At 42.3% G+C, this 21126-nt stretch overlaps 1 protein-coding gene across 6 annotated transcripts in view; it reads left to right on the forward strand.

Moving 5' to 3' along the window:
• Positions 1–21126, forward strand: part of helz (helicase with zinc finger) — an 88653-nt gene that overhangs the window by 61853 nt on the left and 5674 nt on the right. For all 6 annotated transcript variants that reach the window (XM_067458105.1, XM_067458088.1, XM_067458095.1 and 3 more), the window contains 8 exons: positions 5807–6011; positions 9665–9716; positions 14727–14911; positions 15088–15295; positions 15624–15706; positions 15923–16385; positions 18046–18277; positions 20450–20954. In XM_067458105.1, coding sequence (XP_067314206.1) covers positions 5807–6011; positions 9665–9716; positions 14727–14911; positions 15088–15295; positions 15624–15706; positions 15923–16385; positions 18046–18277; positions 20450–20954 — 1933 coding nt within the window. The remainder of the gene's footprint in view (positions 1–5806; positions 6012–9664; positions 9717–14726; positions 14912–15087; positions 15296–15623; positions 15707–15922; positions 16386–18045; positions 18278–20449; positions 20955–21126) is intronic.

Here is a 21126-nt window from a genome sequence, read left to right on the forward strand (position 1 = left end):
TGTGTGTTACCCTGCTTGTGTGATTTTGGTTCATTTGTAACTCAATAAGTTGATGCGCAATGGTGCGCAAACTCTATTGTTTTCACTCTTGGCCGAGTCGCTAACTAACTGAATATGAGCACCGTCTCATTTTGTTTTCCAAGAGTTCCAGTTGTGTGCCTTGTTTTACATGCTGGATTACTAATGAATCTTTTTACCCCTTGGGGACTCTCAGATTGAAGGGAAATCTGTACTGGATTGTAACTAGTAGAGACGATTTTCTTGATCCTGTGGTACTGTACATGCGGCAGACAAAAATGACCGGGATTTTTTTTGTACCGTGTTTTAGTTAAAAAATGTTTTATTGTAATATATAATTTTTATATTATATATTCTGTATTTTTAGGAGATTTTATGGTGTACTATATTATATTTATGCAGTAGTCACTTGTTAACATTGACCTGAAACTAAAACTTCCAACTTAAACGGTTATCTTTCTTTAAGGCTTTGGAGCACAGACCTGAGTTTGGTGTCTTTTATTTTCCAAAAAATGTGTTTTTGTCTCATGGGGATGAAAGACTACAATTCCCAGAATGCTTCGCTGCCCTGTGAGGCCATTCCCCAAGCCACTGCTACTGGATTATTGTGACTGAGTTGGAGAAGACACTACAATTAAAAACTGAACGTGTCTGTTCAACATAATGAGTGAGTCACTGCGCGAGTATCACAGCACTGAGCACTGACTGCAGGAGTGAGATAAATGAGCTGATGAGGTCTCGTGATGAGAGCTGAGGTAATCGCGACTACACTCACAGCATACATTCACAACGCGAGTTCAGTCTGGCGCGTTTCAGTTCAGGCCTTTGCAAGCTTAACTTTCATAGAAATTAATCTGAGAAGTTAAAAGACTTACATTGCTCACCATAGCTCCTGTAGCTGCGAGCTGAGCTCTGAGTGTGATCCCCCATCCCCCGTGCGCGGGTTCAAAACATGCGGAAATGGCTCCCTCTGCTGGCTGTAGTCTTTAGCCTTTGGCCAAACATTCATCCTATGATGCAAATTGACGATATTTGCATCATAGGATGAATGTTTGGCCAAAGGAATTTTTCCAGAAATAAAATGCATAAATCTCTTGTCTCAGGGGGATATGAGGGGGGAAATCACAATCATTTGAATATACTCCAGGGTTTCTACTGATACAAAGCCATATGCTAATCGCTGAAGTAACCTTTTAACTGTGTGAGATTCAGAAATAATCAAATTCTCTTTCTTTCTGTGGAATTGGAAAGGCTTTTTCATTCTAGTGATTGAGGTGACAGACAATTGATGTAAATAAAAAGATTTCAGTGTAGTCAAATCCTGTGTGGGGTCATAATTTTTTTGTGACATTTATTAAAATCTCCTTATTGTTACTGTGTCTTAGACTCATAATAAATAACACATTAAGTATTAAGTGCAAGTTAGCAGTTCAAATTTCCTATTTGAGATGGTCATCCATTGCTAGAAAGCAAAATGTGGCTCTGATTAAATTATATCATAAGATATTGCCTCCTCAATTAGCTTCAATGTATTAAACTACACACAGAAAAATAGGGTGTCAAAATTGTACCTTTAGCTTGTCGCTGGGGCATCACCCTTTAAAGGACATCTTTGTACCTGTTTTACTCCTAAAAGGTGCATATTAGTACCTTTGAGTATAAATGCGTACCTTCAGGTACTACCATGAACCTTTTTGTGGTAAAAATGGTACAACGTTGTTCTTTTAAGGGTAATGCCCCAGCGACAAGCTGTTGTACTCCTAAAGGTACAATTTTGACACCCTATTTTTCTGTGTGTACATTTGCTTGTAGTATCGACAACTACTTTTTAACTGCAGTTTAACTACTTTATATGATTAGTAGCTTGTAGTATCTCAAACACTTTAAGACCCAATTAAAACCCACTGAAAATCTCCTGGTTTCCCCTCTTGCTCTCCATCCCACTTCATATAATCATCCTCCACTGACAGCCATTGGGCATAACTAATGTAGTTTAGGGGCGGCTGTGTTGATGTTAGAAAGTGTTGTATGTTTATGAGTGTTTCTGATTCACTGTATTTGTCACAGGCAGTATTGTTTTTGAACCGTCATTTTGGAGCTTGAATGGGGTTTAATTTAGATTTTGATTGTTCCATACTAAATAGTCACGAATAATGTGAAAAGGTTATGGTTATGCAGAAGCAGAGCATTGTCATGACACTCAGCACATCTTCATTTTAAATAGATGCGCACTAGGGGTGCACGATATTGGTGAAAAAAACTGACATTGCGATATTTTGATTCATGCTGCTATTTGAAAACAATTTCACCAGATGATTTGAATAGCCCTATTTGTAAAGAATTAATCATTCTAGAATGATTGGGGTGATTTTTTAGGGCAGTGCATCTGCATAGAAAATAATAAACCAATTACCGGTACAAGCGTTGGTAAGTACAATAGAACAAATATACTAATAAAAATGAACAGTGCTTTATGTATTTCAGGTAAGTCTAACAGTATTCAGGTACAGAAATTGAATAATCAAATGTAAAATAACACTGCAAATGATAAACCTTTGCTCTATGATCGTTAAACTTTGCAATTGATTAGAGAATCATGTTTAGAACTGTAGTGCCTGGTCCGTACGGATTTGGAAATTGAATTGGAATAATATTGCAGTTTAATATGTTTAGCACATGCAATATATTCTGGGAAATGAAATGTTCTTCCACCCTGGTCAACGAGATACTTTTATTTTATATAATGAAATGTAGGGCTGGGCTATTTTGCTATATCTCGATATACGATATATATCTCTATCTTTACAGGAAAAATAACCCCCTAAAAACTACAGCAAAAACAAATATGCCAAATATCATAGTCATATTATTTTTATTGAAGTGCAAAGAGGTAGTCAGTTCATGTAGGAACAATGTGCTTTTGACATAAAAAAAACTCCCTGATCACATAAATAATAATAATTTAACTGTAAAATAAAAGAAATAATACATATAGCCTTAATTATTTTCATTCATTTCTTGCCTTCAAAACATGAATCAAAGACTCCATTTTTTTACAGTTAAAGTAAACAGTAAGCATTTTGCAGAAAGATTGGGGCATGACTGAGATATAAATAAACAGATTTTTTCATAACACCACTTCCTGTTAAATTTGTATCAAAATTCAAACAGCAGGCTAGATGTTGCGCTCTTTACTAATATAAAGCGTGAGCGCCTCATAATGCAGATCATGTAGGCTTCACGTGAGGCGAGCTTCCCTTCTTTTCCAGTTACAGAACGAAATATGAACGTCAGAAGGTAGACTATATGATACAGTAAAACTTACAGAAGAGCACTCCACTGTGTCTCAGTACACCCGGGATGTCGCGTCTTTCCCTCTTGGTTAAAACATGCATAGATTCATCATAATCCCGTGATAAAGCTGACAAAATAATAATAATTATGATATTGCAATAATTTTTAAATGTTTTTAAATAATATGCGATCATTTTGACATTTTAACCGAAAACCATGCGATCAGTTAGACACAGATCATAAACTGGCATGATTGCGACTGAGAGTGCGTCTCACACCAATAATGTCAATCACCCGACTGTGGGTGAAACTTGCGATTTGAACTATGATGAACATTAATATTTCTTTATGAATTTTAGCAAGCAGTTGTGTTAGAAGGAAAATCGTGGTCTCTAAACTAAGTCTTAAACAACGCACGCGCTTGTCAACATGATGACTAATCCTCACCTGGTTGCGGACGCTGACGTGTTCAATGAGACGACACGCGAGGGGACGGGGAACAAAATCAAGAGGCGGGAGGCGCGCGAGCACAACACAGAGAAGGCAAACATGCAGAGTGGCGGAATCAGAATTAAATATAAACAATATATCGATTATATACGATATGTCAAAATCCATACCGAGTTTAAAAAATATCTCGATATATTTTAAATATTGAGATATCGCCCACCCCTAATGAAATGTATAAACCATCTATTAATTCTGTAGGTGCCATTTTAGTTTAGTTTTTTTATGGTCCACTTTATACATTCTACTAACTATAAGTAACTTTGCCACTGCATGTCAACCATTGATGCGCAGGTCAATGTATAAACAACCCGCACCCGACCCACGTCTTCAACTAACCCGCCTGCAACTCGGGCCGCAAAAAAAAAAAAAAAAAAAAAATATATATATATATATATATATATATATATATATATATATATATATATATATATATATATAAAATATATTGTTCCTGACCCGCATTTTTTAAAAGTAGTAAATTTATTAATTGTTTGAAAAGTTTCATTTTCCTAACAATTAAACATGCTGCATGTGTTTATCCAGTCTAATGGAAGAGTGCGTTCCCAAATCCCGCCCTCTCTCGGAAAAAAACCCTAAAACTGGCATTACTTAGCTATGCGTTTAAAAGTAGCCTACTAAAATGGTACAATAGCATTGCTCAGTTCAGCGTGTTGGAAAATCGCCAATCGGGCATTTTGTCCCGCGTCTGGGAAGGGTTTAAAAGCGATATAAGGTGCTGTTGGTGGCCTAAAACAGAACATTAGCCTACTTAGTTTTAGCTTTCCTCGCGCCGTGTTGAAATAATATTGAATCGTCCGTCCCTGGGTTGAGCCGGTCTCTTCTCTTCTGACGCGAGCTGCGGAGCTGAATGTGCGCTCACTGGCTGCACTTATGCTGGAACCCTGAGGATCCTCCTTGCCAATGTATTTTGTAGTAAATTGTGTCTAGTACTATATAAATTACAAAGGTTTATTTGGTATCTTTATTTCAAACAACCCGACCGACCACGACCCGAATATCATTACATGATATTGTATGACTCGTGACTGCAGGCACCTGCTCATTTTGGATCAACCCGTGCATCACTGATGTCGACTAGCTGTCATTAGATTATTAGGATTATTAACTGTACTAAAGCATAAAAATATGATATGTGTTCTACTTTGAAATATGCTTTCCGTGTCAGAATGTCTGTTTTTCTGTTGGTCTGTGACCCCGACCACTGCAAGTTTACCCAATATTATTTTGACAGCCCGGAAGGAATATGGAAGCCATCAAACAAATTGGGCCAGAGATCGCAGATTCTACCCATCCTTAAAGGTCCCGTTTTTCGTGTGTTTTGGAAACTTGATTGTGTTTACAGTGTGCAATATAACATGAGTTCATGTTTCGCGTGTAAAAAAAACAAAGTATTTTTCACACAATTGACTTATCTGTACAGCGCTGTTTCCTCTGTCCTAAAAACGGCCTGATGATTTCCTTGTTCTATGAAGTCCCTCCTTCAGAAACACGTATTGAGTTCTGATTGGGCCAGCGCTTCCCGCGCTGTGATTGGACAGCAGCTTAGCGCACTTTGCCCGGAAAGGTCCCGCCTCTTACCATAACGGGGAGACGCAAGCGCTGAATGCGCGCTCTTCTCCACGTAGGAGAGCAACAACACCACTCCCCTTTTTTGCGTGTTCTTGTGGGCGGAGGGTTAGTCAACAAACGGTTCTAGTGACGTCATTCCTGAAGGAAGTGCAGCGGTGTAGTCCAAACCGGCCGTTCATTGTAGGCTTTGAAAGGGAACTTCTGTTAAATAAAATATCTTGCTTGGCATTGCACTTTTAGCTTAGTTTGGGAACTTGTGCTGTATCTTGACGCATCTTGTTTTTTCTTTTGTGTTGTTGGTGCGTGTAAAGTGAGGGACATTAGATCTCAGTCCTGTTTAATGGTGTAGTGCTGACTTCACTCAAAATCTCTGCATCTGTTTGGTCCTTCACAGAAAGTTCTGGGAGACCTTCATCTCCATCTGTCATGAGAACCACAGTCTCCACGGCATCAGCTTTGAACAGATTAAGATCCAGCTGGAGGCCCTGGAGCTGAAAAAAACCTATGTGCTCAACCCGCTGGCCCCAGAGTTCATCCCTCGTGCCCTGCGCTCGCAACATCCCCAGGGTCCCGGCAAGCACCAGCACTCCCCACCCAAGGTACAAAACAATCCATACTCTCATCAGAAAGAAGAAAAAAAAGCCGACATTTTGTAACAGTAGCTGTTTTGCCTTTTGATTTGATTTCGCTCCTCTTCCATTTCACACAATGGATGCCACAATTGGGCTTTTGAAAGCTATTTCAGGTCTCCTCACAATGCAAGAAATTCCTGGCAAATGGGCCAATTTTATAACTCCGTTCATCTCTCGTGAATGGAAAGAAGGACGTGACCATCACAACGTCTGCTCGGATACGGTCAGTGGCGTCCACGGCAGAGGGTTTGATATGATGTGCTGTGATGTGGAGTCATTCACAATCTCCCCCGCTGACATTAATAAAAGGGTTTGGTTTTGCCGAGCAGCCGTCTAAATGTAAGTGAGCTCTCGCGCCCTCAAAACGAATAATATGTCAATCAATCCCCAGCTCTAAGGGGACGAAGGTAAACATGCCAAAATAGATGTGTTAGTTGACTTCCTCTTCCCACTTTTATCCTGTAGCTCAATTTTGTATCTGTTTCTCCTCACCCCCTTCGTTTTTCATTTGCGCCATAATTATTACTAGTTAGAGGATTATTTGTTCAGCCTGTCTTACTGGCTTCAGAGTGCGAGTGTCCTAATGGTGAAATCTCATGAAACCTGTACTATATATATATATATATATATATATATATATATATATATATATATATATATATATATATATATATATATATATATATATATATATATATATATATATATATATATATATATATATATATATATATATATATATATAATTAGGGGTGTAACGGTTCACAAAATTCACGGTTCGGTTCGATACGATACACTGGTGTCACGGTTCGGTTCGGTATGTTTTAGATACAGCAAAAAGAAAAAATTGGCAGATAAATTACCTTTTTTATTATTTTTTTATTAAAACTAACAAAGTATGATTTTTTTTTTTACATTGAACAATGATGGAGATATACTTTACCCATCTTCTATATAGTTACAGGAATAAGACATTAGCTCTTTACATTAGCGTGTGCGGTGCGTGTTGCGTTGCGTGTGCGTTGCAGGAGCCACACACCCTGTAGTGCTTTCACATATGCTGCGTTTGCAGTCCGCAACTGATCCGCTGTTGCATACCACACACACAGCATTGATTCATTATTTTTTATTTAAAATCCAAAAGTTTTTACTGAACATGCCTCGTCAGAATTCCAATTCTCTTTGTTTACTCTTTAATAGAAGTCAGGTTACGTAGCCTATTACATTTAAACAACATTTTATTAAATTCATTTATTCATATTTATATATTTTAGATTTAGCTAACACAAGTGGCAAACATTTAAACATAGGTTATAGCCTTAAATCACAAACATTTTAAATTAGAAACTTACAATAGTCTATTCAAAAACAGCCGACTCTCGTCTTTTCTTTCGTTTTTAAACCATTTGCTTTTCACCTCCAAAGTACGAGTTGCTTTACTTGAGAAAAAAAAGCCATGTGTTGACTTTGAAACAAGAGTATATTTTAAATGATATGCATCTGTGGTGAAATGACTAGATTTTCGCATCAGTACATGTTTATTTTAATGTGAACAATGTTCTATCACTTTAATGCAGCAACGCAGCGCAGCAAAAAATAGACTCGGTACGAAAACGATCCGTGCACTGCTGCAGACGCAACGCTCCTGGAACAGACTGACGGACAGCATCCGCGTGCAGTGTGAAAGCTGTAATCTGTTAACATGGGTACTGAAAAAAATACGCACCGCACACGCACTGCAGACGGAGTGTGTGTGAAACGGGCGTTATAGGTCTCATATCCGCGGCTATAAATGGACCCCTCGCTGCGGTGATGTCTTTTGCCATTTGAATAAGTTGGAAATGTCTGTCTAAATGCTGCGGGGAAAGTTTGTGGGATAGTTTGTGGCTGTTTCTCCTTTTTATCGTCTTGTTGTCAGCGTAAATGAGTTGATTGACATGACATGAATTTTTCCCGCAGCTGTACCATCAGCAAATGCGACATACCGTTGTTTTTTAATCCATCACTCTTGCCAACACCATCATAGCTTACAAAGAATCCAAAGTTCACCCAAACACCAGACCTGTTGGTTATTGGAGGATCTTTATTTCTGGTTTGTTAAACCCAATAGCCATTTTGCGACGAGCACTCAGCGCGTAGCCTACTGAGTAAGCGAGCACCTGACTGAGCAGCCTTAAACATATTTGGTGTTTTTTTTTTCTTTTACTTCGGCGGTGTCAGGGGCATTGGCTGTTATGTCGTTTTGGTTATTGGGCTACCTTGTTGAACGCATATTATTATATTTCACACACTTTTATTTTCCAAATCTAATTAATTAGTCCAAGAACCGTTCGGTACATAATGCGTACCGCGTACCGAGCCGAAAGCCTCGTACCGAACGGTTCAATACGAATACGCGTATCGTTACACCTCTAATATATATATATATATATATATATATATATATATATATATATATATATATATATATATATATGTATGTGTGTGTGTATATGTATGTATGTATGTATATATGTATGTACAGGTCCTTCTAAAAAAATTAGCATATTGTGATAAAGTTCCTTATTTTCCATAATGTAATGATAAAACAGCGCACAACAACAAAGACACCTTCTTGTTTGAGGTGATTTGATTCAATGATCAGCCCCTCTTTGCCATGGTGACGGGCTGTTATGAACAAAAAAGCTTGAATGGAAAAGGTCAGTAAGAGAAACAATGTAAATCTCAGTTCAAAATAAGCCCATGCATGGGACTGGGAACCCCATTTTAAACCAAATAACCGCCATGTTATGGTTATCTCTGATGTATCTTGATTGGAGTGTGGAAATTACAGATATCGCCATTGATTTAGTCCATCTCTTGACAGGTGCGTCCCCATTTCGGTGCTGTAATTTCACAGGCTTTGTACAGAGAGCAGCTCATCACATGCTATTGAAAAAACTAGCGTGATTGGTGGTTCCTGCAAACGTGCTGAACCCGGAGCTGCCAGGATTTGGGCCAGCACAACGTCTGAATCGCCCATTGATTCTGTCAGTATGCCATTCTGAATGCACTCAACGACATTGATCTGTTTTGAAAAGGCACGCTTTCCCAACGAATCGCACCAATGGACTCTGATTCGGAAGTCATTGGCAGTACAATAAAATTACAAGCAATGTTTTTTGTTTTCTTGAACATTGCGGTGCTGTAATTCAGGCACCAAGAACAAGAGTTCGTTCCACTCTATTCACTGATTATCTTTCCAGTTAGTGCTCAGTTTTTCTTGGAAATCATCTGTGTACGCTCCAATCCGCCTCCTCAAACCGCCCTCTGCCCTCATTTTACTGAAACTCCACCCACGTAGAGCCACACTTCTTGTATCAAGAACATCTCAGATGAGATTTGCCTGACCATGTATGTTGAAGTAAACCGGCGTAAGCGTTTTGACATATCAGTGCTGCCTCCCGGCGACGCCCGAGTGCAGGGTGATGGTCGGCTCAGAAAGTGGAAGCGCGACCCCCTCACCCTGTCGATATTGTAAGCACACGGGATAAGACCCCTTCCCCCTCACTTTCCCTACACATCCCCCTCCATCCTCTAGCACTGTATCACTCAAACCCTCCTCTTCCTCTTCTCCACAGGCGAAAGGACAGCTGGCCAATCACACCGAACCCTTCCCCCCTGAAGGCTTTGGTAAGTCTCTCCCTTTTACATCTTGTTCTTGAAGGATTGGATATGTTCACACATTTTCAAGGCAACACTTAATTGGGTGAATGTGTTCTCATTACATGTTCTCTAGCTCTGAAGTGCTACAGCGCACGGTTGTCACAATACCATAATCATATCAATAGATGCCAATTTGTGAGCACATTTTATTGTTTTGCAAACACATTTATTGTCGGTAACAAATAAACCACACCCTGACTAAGAATTTGCATAGTCGAATCAGAATTGTCAAGTCTTGCCTGTGGTCGAATCGCGTGTGTGTGTGGTGGAGGATAAACAATCGTAAAGCGATTCCTCTTAACATTTTAAAGCCCCGGTGTAACACTACGCAATCAATAAAGCTAAAAAATAACAAATCAATAACAGTGCAAAGGCCACTCTGCAGACAGGATTTGCATTTCCCATGTCGGCAATTTAATTAAATGGGCTAAATTGCCTGTGCGAGCACGCTCTAAGTACAGCGCAACATCAATGCACTGACAAACAATCAAACGGTAATGACCAGAGCTAAATTAGTACCGAATGTAGCTTTCTAATAAATAAAATAAGTCAGAATCAAGTCACAAGGTGCAGGACAAATGTGTGGAAAATGCCTGAAGTTCGCCCGCATGAGTAGTGCTTTGGTTTCACTATCTGTTAAATTTGACAACATATGTTGACTTTTGTGTGAAAGGCAAAAAGGGCTCGATTAAACAGATCATGTTTTAGCTCTTAAAAACAGGAGACGCATGTAATACTATCAACTGCAGAGCCGCAGTGCTGAGGAATGGAAAAACGGCTTCGTCTCGAGCACCACACGCTGAAAAAACGGCTTCATCTCTAGCGCTACACACTGAAAAAACGGCTTAGTCTCAAGCGCCATACGCTGAAATAAACGGCTTTGTCTCGAGCGCCACACACTGAAAAAATGGCTTCGTCTCGAGCACCACACGCTGAAAAAACGGCTTAGTCTAGAGCGCCACACGCTGAAAAAACGGCTTAGTCTAGAGCGCCACACGCTGAAAAAACGGCTTCGTCTCGAGCGCCACACGCTGAAAAAACGGCTTAGTCTCGAGCGCCACACGCTGAAAAAACGGCTTCGTCTCGAGCGCCACACGCTGAAAAAACGGCTTCGTCTCGAGCGCCACACGCTGAAATAAACGGCTTTGTCTCGAGCACCACACACTGAAAAAATGGCTTCGTCTCGAGCGCCACACGCTGAAAAAACGGCTTCGTCTCGAGCGCCACATGCTGAAAAAACGGCTTAGTCTAGAGCGCCACACGCTGAAAAAACGGCTTTGTCTCGAGCGCCACACGCTGAAAAAACGCCTTTGTCTCGAGCGCCACACGCTGAAAAAACGGCTTAGTCTAGAGCACCACACGCTGAAAAAACGCCTTTGTCTCGAGCGCCACACGCTGAAAAAACGGCTTTGTCTAGAGCGCCACACGCTGAAAAAACGCCTTTGTCTCGAGCGCCACACGCTGAAAAAACGGCTTCGTCTCGAGCGCCACACACTGAAAAAACGCCTTTGTCTCGAGCGCCACACGCTGAAAAAACGGCTTCGTCTCGAGCGCCACACGCTGAAAAAACGGCTTAGTCTAGAGCACCACACGCTGAAAAAAAGGCTTTGTCTCGAGCACCACACACTGAAAAAACGGCTTTGTCTCGAGCGCCACACACTGAAAAAACGGCTTCGTCTCGAGCGCCACACGCTGAAAAAACGGCTTTGTCTCGAGCGCCACACGCTGAAAAAACGGCTTCGTCTCGAGCGCCACACGCTGAAAAAACGGCTTCGTCTCGAGCGCCACACGCTGAAATAAACGGCTTTGTCTCGAGCGCCACACGCTGAAAAAACGCCTTTGTCTCGAGCGCCACACGCTGAAAAAACGGCTTTGTCTAGAGCGCCACACGCTGAAAAAACGCCTTTGTCTCGAGCGCCACACGCTGAAAAAACGGCTTAGTCTAGAGCACCACACGCTGAAAAAAAGGCTTTGTCTCGAGCACCACACACTGAAAAAACGGCTTTGTCTTGAGCGCCACACACTGAAAAAACGGCTTCGTCTCGAGCGCCACACGCTGAAAAAACGGCTTTGTCTCGAGCGCCACACGCTGAAAAAACGGCTTCGTCTTGAGCGCCACACGCTGAAAAAACGGCTTTGTCTCGAGCGCCACACGCTGAAAAAACGACTTTGTCTCGAGCGCCACACACTGAAAAAAACGGCTTCGTCTCGAGCGCCACACACTGAAAAAAACGGCTTCGTCTCGAGCGGCACACGCTGAAAAAACGGCTTAGTCTTGAGCGCCACACGCTGAAAAAACGTCTTAGTCTCGAGCGCCACACGCTGAAAAAACGGCTTTGTCTTGAGCGCCACACGCTGAAAAAACGGCTTTGTCTCGAGCGCCACACGCTGAAAAAACGGCTTAGTCTCGAGCGCCACACGCTGAAAAAACGGCTTAGTCTCGAGCGCCACACGCTAAAAAAACGGCTTCGTCTCGAGCGCCACACGCTGAAAAAACGGCTTTGTCTCGAGCGCCACACGCTGAAAAAACGGCTTTGTCTCGAGCGCCACACGCTGAAAAAACGGCTTTGTCTCGAGCGCCACACGCTGAAAAAAACGGCTTCGTCTCGAGCGCCACACGCTGAAAAAAACGGCTTCGTCTCGAGCGCCACACGCTAAAAAAACGGCTTCGTCTCGAGCGCCACACGCTGAAAAAAACGGCTTCGTCTCGAGCGCCACACGCTAAAAAAACGGCTTCGTCTCGAGCGCTACACGCTGAAAAAACGGCTTAGTCTCGAGCGCCACACGCTGAAAAAACGGCTTAGTCTTGAGCGCTACACGCTGAAAAAACGGCTTCGTCTCGAGCGCCACACGCTGAAAAAACAGCTTCGTCTCGAGCACCACACGCTGAAAAAACGGCTTTGTCGAGCGCCACACGCTGAAAAAACGGCTTTGTCTCGAGCGCCACACGCTGAAAAAAACGGCTTCGTCTCGAGCGCCACACGCTAAAAAAACGGCTTCGTCTCGAGCGCCACACGCTGAAAAAACGGCTTAGTCTTGAGCGCTACACGCTGAAAAAACGGCTTAGTCTCGAGCGCCACACGCTGAAAAAACGGCGTAGTCTTGAGCGCTACACGCTGAAAAAACGGCTTCGTCTCGAGCGCCACACGCTGAAAAAACAGCTTCGTCTCGAGCACCACACGCTGAAAAAAATAATAATGGAGTGTGTAGCTTTTCATTTTATTTCACACATCATGGCCATATTCCACAATGCCAATGTCAAGATTCATCAGCTCAAACTGTGAAAGAATGAAGAATCATTTTCACACATGAATGGGCTCCTCTGAGTCCAGACCTTAAATTCGCTGACAGTTTTTGGGATGTGCTGGAGGAGACTTTACAGAGGGCTGGACTCAATATCATTGACATGTCAATACAAGATCTTGACCAGAAATGTATGCACCTCTTGATGGAATTGATGTTATTTCCATCAAGAGGTGCATACATTTTTGGTCAAGATCTTGACCAAAAGAGTCGAGCACTATTTTTAATGAAACCTGAGAGATTTCTGTCTCCCCATTGAAAGTTAATTCCACCAAACCGTTCAAGCTTCAAATAGTTCATAAAGAGAATGTAAAGGAAATCAGCAGCTTTCAGCCCCATGAAGGAGATATTTCCACGCTTTTTGACCTCTGATTGGAGGGTTTGAGGATATTATTGGTGTGATGTGACAGTGCTGTCAGTACGAATCAAGGTCATTAGTTTGTAGAGTGCCGCTTGAGTGAGTGGCGAGAGCAAGAGAGAGAATAGATGGGTCAGAGAGAGACGAGATCAGTGAAGTGGATCCATCTTACTTCCAGCCTCACTTCTTGCCCAATCAAAACACAGATAATGTGTGGCGGCAGCGCCAATTCTCTCTGAATTACTCCCTTGGATTGCCGTGTGTGTCATGGCAAATGACTAGAGCCAGGTCACTCATGAGGACATTTCGGGGGTGGTTGTAGCGTAATGATTCTGGAGGAGTTGGGCTTTTAACACACTGGTTCTATCTGAAGCAGGGATGACCCTGAAATTGGTAGAGATTAGGGTGTTTCAGGGCGTAAAGTTTCACACTATAGATTTCAGATCACACCACACATTATTATAGGGTGAATCTCACAAAAACATGCCAAGAACATTCATCCGTCCATCCATTTTTCAAACCGCTTGTCCTATGTAGGGTCACAGTGATCCTGGAGCCTTTTAAAAATTATATTAAAAAATGATTGTCTCCCTCACTTACTCCTTTTTTTCTGATTTTGGGGTGAAATTTGACCTGGGCATGTTCTTGTTTGATTTAGTGAGATTGGCCAGTTAAAATTAATTTGAACTTCATTTACAGACTTGCCATCTGGAAGTGCATAAAATAAATGTTTTATGGTAATGCTGTACATCCATCTCTTATCAAAAATAAGTGCTAAAAGATTGCTGTGAAGGACTGATATAGAGTTTTGAATTAAATCACTGAATTAATGAGACTCAGAGAAGTGTTTACTAGAATTATTGATTCGTGCGCCCACGCATTTGAAAGTACTTTTTGCCAAGACATTTGGTTTTGAGAGCACAAACAACCATAGCCAAAATTACCTTTTTCTGTAATTACAATTTTCTTCTAGTGTAGGGAAAGGTAAAATATGTGTTTAGCAAATGAGTGAATTGGAGGGGAAATTTCTAGGTATTTTATTTCATTGTTAGTGTTCTCCAAATTGCTTAGTTGATATTCCTACTCTACTAAGGTTAGGTGTGAGAAACTACATCTTGATACAATATACTTCACAATACACACACTTTGCTCAACAATCAAACAACATTTTTGAGCAAAAGTGCAATTAGAAGTGTTGTCAGGGATGAGTCAGGTTCTGGTGCTTTGCCATCCAGGAGTGTTAATATAATATTGTAAAATATGATATATCATTTGGTTCTCCCAGTCTCAGTTTTGGTTGGTTTTTGTATCTTTAGTTCAGCCGAGTGCCGCTGTGTTGATGGGGAACCCGATTCAAGCCTTTACTCCACCAGGAGCCGGAACAGGAGCTCCAACCTCCGGGAAATCACCCAGCCCAGTTCAAAGAATCGACCCCGGAGCCAGCATCCTTTATGTGCCCGCTGTCTATGGGGGCAATATGGTAATGCCCATGCCTCTTCCGGTATGTACTGGCCATACTTTACTTACTTCAACGTGGGTCATAATCTGTCATAATCATGATTTGAGGCCAGACTTCTTATGGTCTTTTTGTTGGAATTCGGTGGTCCACATCTATCCACTGTAAATGTGTTTCCTTGAACATCCTGTACACTATCAACCTCACCTTCTCTTCACCAGTTGCCCTGGCCCGGCTATCAGAGTCGCTTCGCTGTGGATCCTCGCGTCGTGAGTCATCAGGCTGCCATGGCCGCATACAACCTCAACCTGCGGTCACCAGCCCCTCGTGCCTCACCTGTGCTGTATGGGTTCAATCACCCATCTCCTTTGGGCCTGAACCAGCAGCCCACCTCTGAGAAAGATCTCCTTCAAGAGCCCAGTGGGAATGGTACAACTCACAACACTAGCCTCTTTCATTTTAACAGGACTGGTAGCTCAACTTATGCATGCCAATAGCAACGCCAAGTTCATGGGTCAGAAATGCACATGCACATGCCGAAGGGTGGGAATCGAAGCAGAATTTTCCCTTAAAGTAATGTATTTAATGTCAGAAGTCTTTGCATTGGCTGACAGTTCACATTGTACCTTTACACTTGCCTTTTCGTTGTGAAAGTTTATTTTTGGCTTGGTGAACTCTCAGGTTAGATTGTATATATAGCTGTTGGTGAGTCTCTGCTTTTTGGGTTGTATTGTGCTGATTTGTTGCTATTCTTTAGGGAAAATCGACATTAATGGAAAAACGGAGCATTGTAGGCTGCTGACACCCGAGAGGAAAGGCCCAGAGCTGAAGGAAAAACAGGTACCATCCATCCGCCCATTTCCTTTTCGTATTTATTAAACCAAATTTAATCTGAAATAGATCACAGGAGCCACCCACTATACCTTCCCACAAGAACACTTGTAAAAATGGAGCATCTATCTGCACTCACCCCTGCATACTTAAAACACTGCAGTTCTCCTACTCTTTTACACCCTCCATTAAGTCGCATGTTGGTAATGATTGTACTTTCTACAGGGGGAGCCAGAGTCGGTGCATAACAAGAGTCCAGAGCCCCAGTCCAACTTGGGCTTCCCCAGCAACCGCCTCATACGCAAAGACCCACAGGCCCAGAGGGCCCTCAACTTCCATATGGGCCCCCCGCATCCCGGCTTCCCCCCTCACCACGGAAATAGCCAGTTTCCGCAGCAGTACGGGCTCTCCCGACCTCCCCTCCGAATGCAGACCCCCATCCACCCTCAGGCCTCCTCTTTCCCCCCGTCATTCTTTAGTGGGCCTCCAATGGCACAACGTGGACTGCAGTCTCCAGTCCTGGAGGGTTTGGAGGGTGGAGATGGCTCGATGGGCGCAGTTCCAGGTGGGGTGGCTGATGATATGAAGGGTGTGGCGAGAGGCCTGCCCCCACAGATGCACCAGCAGCCCCTGCGCCTCAACAGCTTTGGAGAAGAGAGTTTGGACTCTCTATTGGGTGATACTCTGGGTAAGACTGCTTCAAAAAGCTTTATTATATTCTTTGACTTATTGTGCTGTACTGTCTGTTCCGACTGCTTTCTGTGTCACAGTTTTCAGTTTTCTCTGCCAACAACCATTTAAGTTTGGTCCATGTTCCAATTTTATTGTGCCAAAATCTTTGTTTTATGAAAAACACGTTTTTGAAGAGAAATCGGAGCCACCCAGAACACAAAAGCAACATACTCAAAACTACTCAGAACACATTATCAACCACATAGTCTACATTTACATGCAACTAAATAATCCATTACTAATTCGATTGACAGCTCAAGCCTTCATGTAAACACCATAATTAAGCTCAATCCGAATGAAATTTTGATCGGATTGGAAGGGGTGGTATTGAGCTTTTCTAATCTGATTGAAATGACAAGTAAACACTTGATCGAGTTGAAAACCAAAACTAGAAAGTACTGTGCATGTGCAGTTACCAAGCGGCAACCTCGCCCGGTTTCTCTTGAAGCCAGTACGGAAGTGACTTAAACGGCAATTCATCGATCGGCCACTAGGGACAGGCTTCAAAAGGAAGTCAACTCCCATAGACCCTCCATGTTAAAATGCCCAGTTTTACAGCAGAAAAAACTCATTTGTTTACATTATATAAAGCCTTAATATTGTGCAGAATTAAGGGCGTGGCCACTTTGAGTGACAGGTGGATTGTCGTTTGTCTGCTAGTCATCACGTCACCTCAGCTCCGCCCACGGCCAGCTCGTCTCTACTTTACGCTTCAAAACTGCTCTTCAGAATCCTATGGGTGACTTCACATACACTAAGTCCATATTTTTTCACAGTAAATGGCAGTGAAGTAGAAATGGCATAATGGCGCTTAGAACAAGCTGTCATTATGAATGAAGTTTCATAAATGACTGTCATGATATTCCAAATAACGTTTTGTGTGCCTGTCGTCTCCTAATTAGGGCCCAAATTAGATAATTATTAAGTCTGCTCTTTAAAACGAAGACAGGAAGCGATGGCTGGAGAATAATATGAGCAAACAGTGGGAAACTCTGTATATTCATGCAGTGTGAGCATGTCTCAAACCAGTTCCGATTTGAAGCTAAATGCGAATAAATGTGCACATCAGTCTGCTCACTTTATTTAGTTTTCACACAAACACTTATTTTTAGTTTCGTAAGTCAGAATGAATTAATTCAGATTGAAACAAGGTGTCCATGGGAGTGTAGCCATTGTAATATACCTAGGAAGGATCCAGAACATTATAGCGGCCACGCCCTTGGAATTACCTTGAACACCTTAGCCACTGCACACCAACGTACAAAAAAAAATCTTGCAGAACATCTAAGAGCCTCCTTGAACACCCATAGCAACTATACACCAGCATACTAAAAACATCTCAAAACGCTGCACGGCAACACCCTGACAACCATCCAAAACATCCTTTCATCAGATAATTATTGTCATAGTGAACAGTTTTTGAACAAAATATTTGGAAATATTTTTAACTTGGTGTTGTTTCGACTTGGCGTCTAAATGGTTTGGGTCAACAGAATCTCTTGTTACCCTCCTCTTGTTTGCGTCAGTCTGCTGAAATGGTCATGGTGGGGTTTGGTGAACAGACCTTTTGTGTTTTCGCTGCATGTCACAGGGCTTTCTCTGTTGTGTTGTCACAGATGGTCAGGCTTCCTCAGGGCTGGATGCTCTGAGCCAGCAGCAGCAGCAGGCTCGTGTTGGACAGTGGGGTGAACATGCTCCCTTCCTGCAGACCGGTGTGGCCCCGTTCCCCCTGGCGCAGCAGTTGGCCCATCTCAGCCAACCGGGTCTGCGGCTCCCCCAGCAGCTCCTCCGAGCCGGCTGGGGCCTAGGCCCCTCAGCAGAAGACGAGCCCAGACCTGCCGTGCCCAGGTTAGAAGACTCTTCATTCTGCTTTGTCCATAAAATGTCATCATGTAAATAGATTTATTTTCAAAGTGATGGAAAAGAATATGAGATGGGAGGAAAACCATGTATTGTAGAAAACCAGCATGTACTAATGCTCATCAAAACGTTTTGTGTTCCCCTGAAAAAGTGCTTGCTCGCAAAGCAAGGTTTTTTTTGGGAGAGCACAAACATTTTGTGTTCAACATCTGCTTATTTGGCCTATGAGCGATTCCACAGGTATAGGTACGTTTGGTTTCAAGTTATACAGGTATTACATTTTACAACCAAACTGATTATTATGCCATGACCACTGCTACAAAGTATGACATTACTAGTTTTTTGGACATACTTAATTTATACATTAAATAGCCTGCCATTGTTCACAGAGTATGAAATGACATTGCGCAGTAGCGCCGTCCTGCTTGACTTGAAAACTATGACACCGTTAACCAGTTTACACACGCCTGCAGAAATATACATTTTGGAGAACTGACAAAAAGTGTTCAGTAGTAGTAATGGGCATGTGAAAACTAGTTTTAAAAAACTGCAGGTTCGCTTTATTTTGTCTAATAATCCAAATGTAGCTGTATCCGTTATCATACAAAGCAAAGGACATGCAAAGATTTTTTGGATACAGTTGCCAGAAATAATGCCCGTCTTTTCTGTGTTTGTTGCAAAGATATCTAATTATGATGATAATTTAAAATATAGCTAAGCAAGCAGCCATTATCAGGGCCAAGAGCAAAGTGGACAAGGCATGCCAACAAGGCTGGGAGTGTCAGATCAACTGTAACAATGAACAATTAAACATTTTAAGACGATTTTAGGCTAAAAAGCTGTAAAATGCATTGTAGTCTATGGGAATTTCATGTTTTGTTCTATTATAGCTACACCAAGAGGCACAATCCAAACATGCCCGTACATGTGTGTGTCAATTTTGGTGAAAATATCTAATTTAGTTTTGGAGTTATAGACAGTTGCATGAAAAAACACCTAAACATTTGTGCATTATCATGTTGCTATCGACCTATGTTTCCGAACTTCTGGCGCTGGTTTCATCTCGATCGGACTATCTTTAGTCTCGAACTACAGAAACTTAGTCTTTATTAAACTTATTTCCTCTCGATAGCAGTTTCATAGATGTCGGCTAACTTTTTTAAAGTGCTAAATTACCACGCTTCACAAACCATACGTCGAAACCTGGCAAGTCTGGTATCGTTGGACTCGGCAAGGATTCAGGAGACAAAAAATGACTCCCTTTAAAATAAGTCAGCCACACCCAAAGTTATAAGCATTTGGGGGGGAAATTCTCCACTAGTTGGTGCCGTTTCAAAACTTCTCAAGCTCCTTCAGGGCATCATGGTGATGACCTATACCGAGTTTCGTAACAATCCGTTCATGTGTTCATAAAATACAGCATTTAATTCAAAAAGACAGATAGACAAAATGGCCGATATGGTAAAATTGGATATCAGTCGACTCCACATGATGTCCCGAATCAAAGGAGATTTTTGGACAAACGGTTCAGAAGTTATAAGAAAAAATAGCCATTTTTCGTATCTCTGGGACAAGAGGTGGTGCTGTGCCGAAATGCTGCAGGTAACCTTAGGTCATGCTTGTGATGACACATACCAAGCTTGGTCTGTATACGGTGAAGTGATGCGGATATACAGCCTTACATCTGTTTTTCCAAGAGCTCTGTTAAACTTTGAGCGTTTATCGAAAACAATTTGATGAATCAACCTGAATTCCTTAACTTTTTGTCAGTATGGTCTGATGATGTTCTTTTTAAATTTTCGTGAAAACTGGAGCAACGGCCTAGGAGGAGTTCGAAGTAGTAGTTTTTTTAGAAAATTAAAAATGACGTCATAGAGTGATCGGCTTGAATTTTGTTTCTAGCCGTTAGGGTTCAAAAGTTATTAGCATAAATATGAGTGAAACTTTAGACAGGTGGTGGCGCTAGAGGGATTGAGTTAGAGACTCTCTATATATATATGTATATGTATATATGTGTGTGTGTGTGTGTGTGTATGTATTTTTGTGTAAAATAAGTACTTTAGTACAGTTTTTGGATACTCTACCCACCTCTGACTGTTCGGTTAATAGTAAGCTAGTATTCCGTTCTGACCATATGAGTTTTATCTTCCCTCTCTCCAGATATCCCGGTTTGTTGCGTGAAATGCTCCCTCAAGAGCAGTATGAGCAGCGGGAGCCGGCCGAGATGCCCCCTCCTCAATCTCGCCTCCTTCAGTATCGTCAAGTCCAGCCCCGAACCCCCGGAGACCTGCCGTCTCTCTCTACTCAAAATCACACCTCCGGCCCCAGTCCCTTCCCAGGTCCGGCTCCGGCCTCCTACCCCGACACCAGCCGAGAGCTGCCCATGGGTGCCCAGCCCTACCAGCAGCACCAAGCCTTCAATCAGGCCTCCTTCTCCCTGCCGCCCGAGCACACAGCTGGGCCTCTTCCGGTCAAGTACCTCCTCCAGGAGGCCCACTGGCCCCACCCTGGCCTACCCCAGAGCCACGTGCTGGGCCACGGCATGCCCTTTGGCCTGCAGGCGATGGCGCACAGGCAAGAGCAGGGCCCCCTCACGCAGCTGCAGCACCAGCAGCAGAAACAGCAGCTCCAGGCCCCGCAGAACACCCTGCACAGCGTAGAAGAGGTGAGGGCTGTCTTTGGTCTGTTCAATTCTCCTCACTCTTCACTCACTGCTTTGCTCTCTGTCCTCCCGTAGGCAGTCAGTGCACATTTGCATGAAGTTGAACTCAAATTCTCTTTGTATATGTGCAAAAGATAGATTTTTTTTTAATTAAGAAATAAGCAGTTTTAACCAG

Source organism: Pseudorasbora parva, chromosome 2 (genome assembly GCF_024679245.1).
Source record: "Pseudorasbora parva isolate DD20220531a chromosome 2, ASM2467924v1, whole genome shotgun sequence".
NCBI lineage: Eukaryota > Metazoa > Chordata > Actinopteri > Cypriniformes > Gobionidae > Pseudorasbora > Pseudorasbora parva.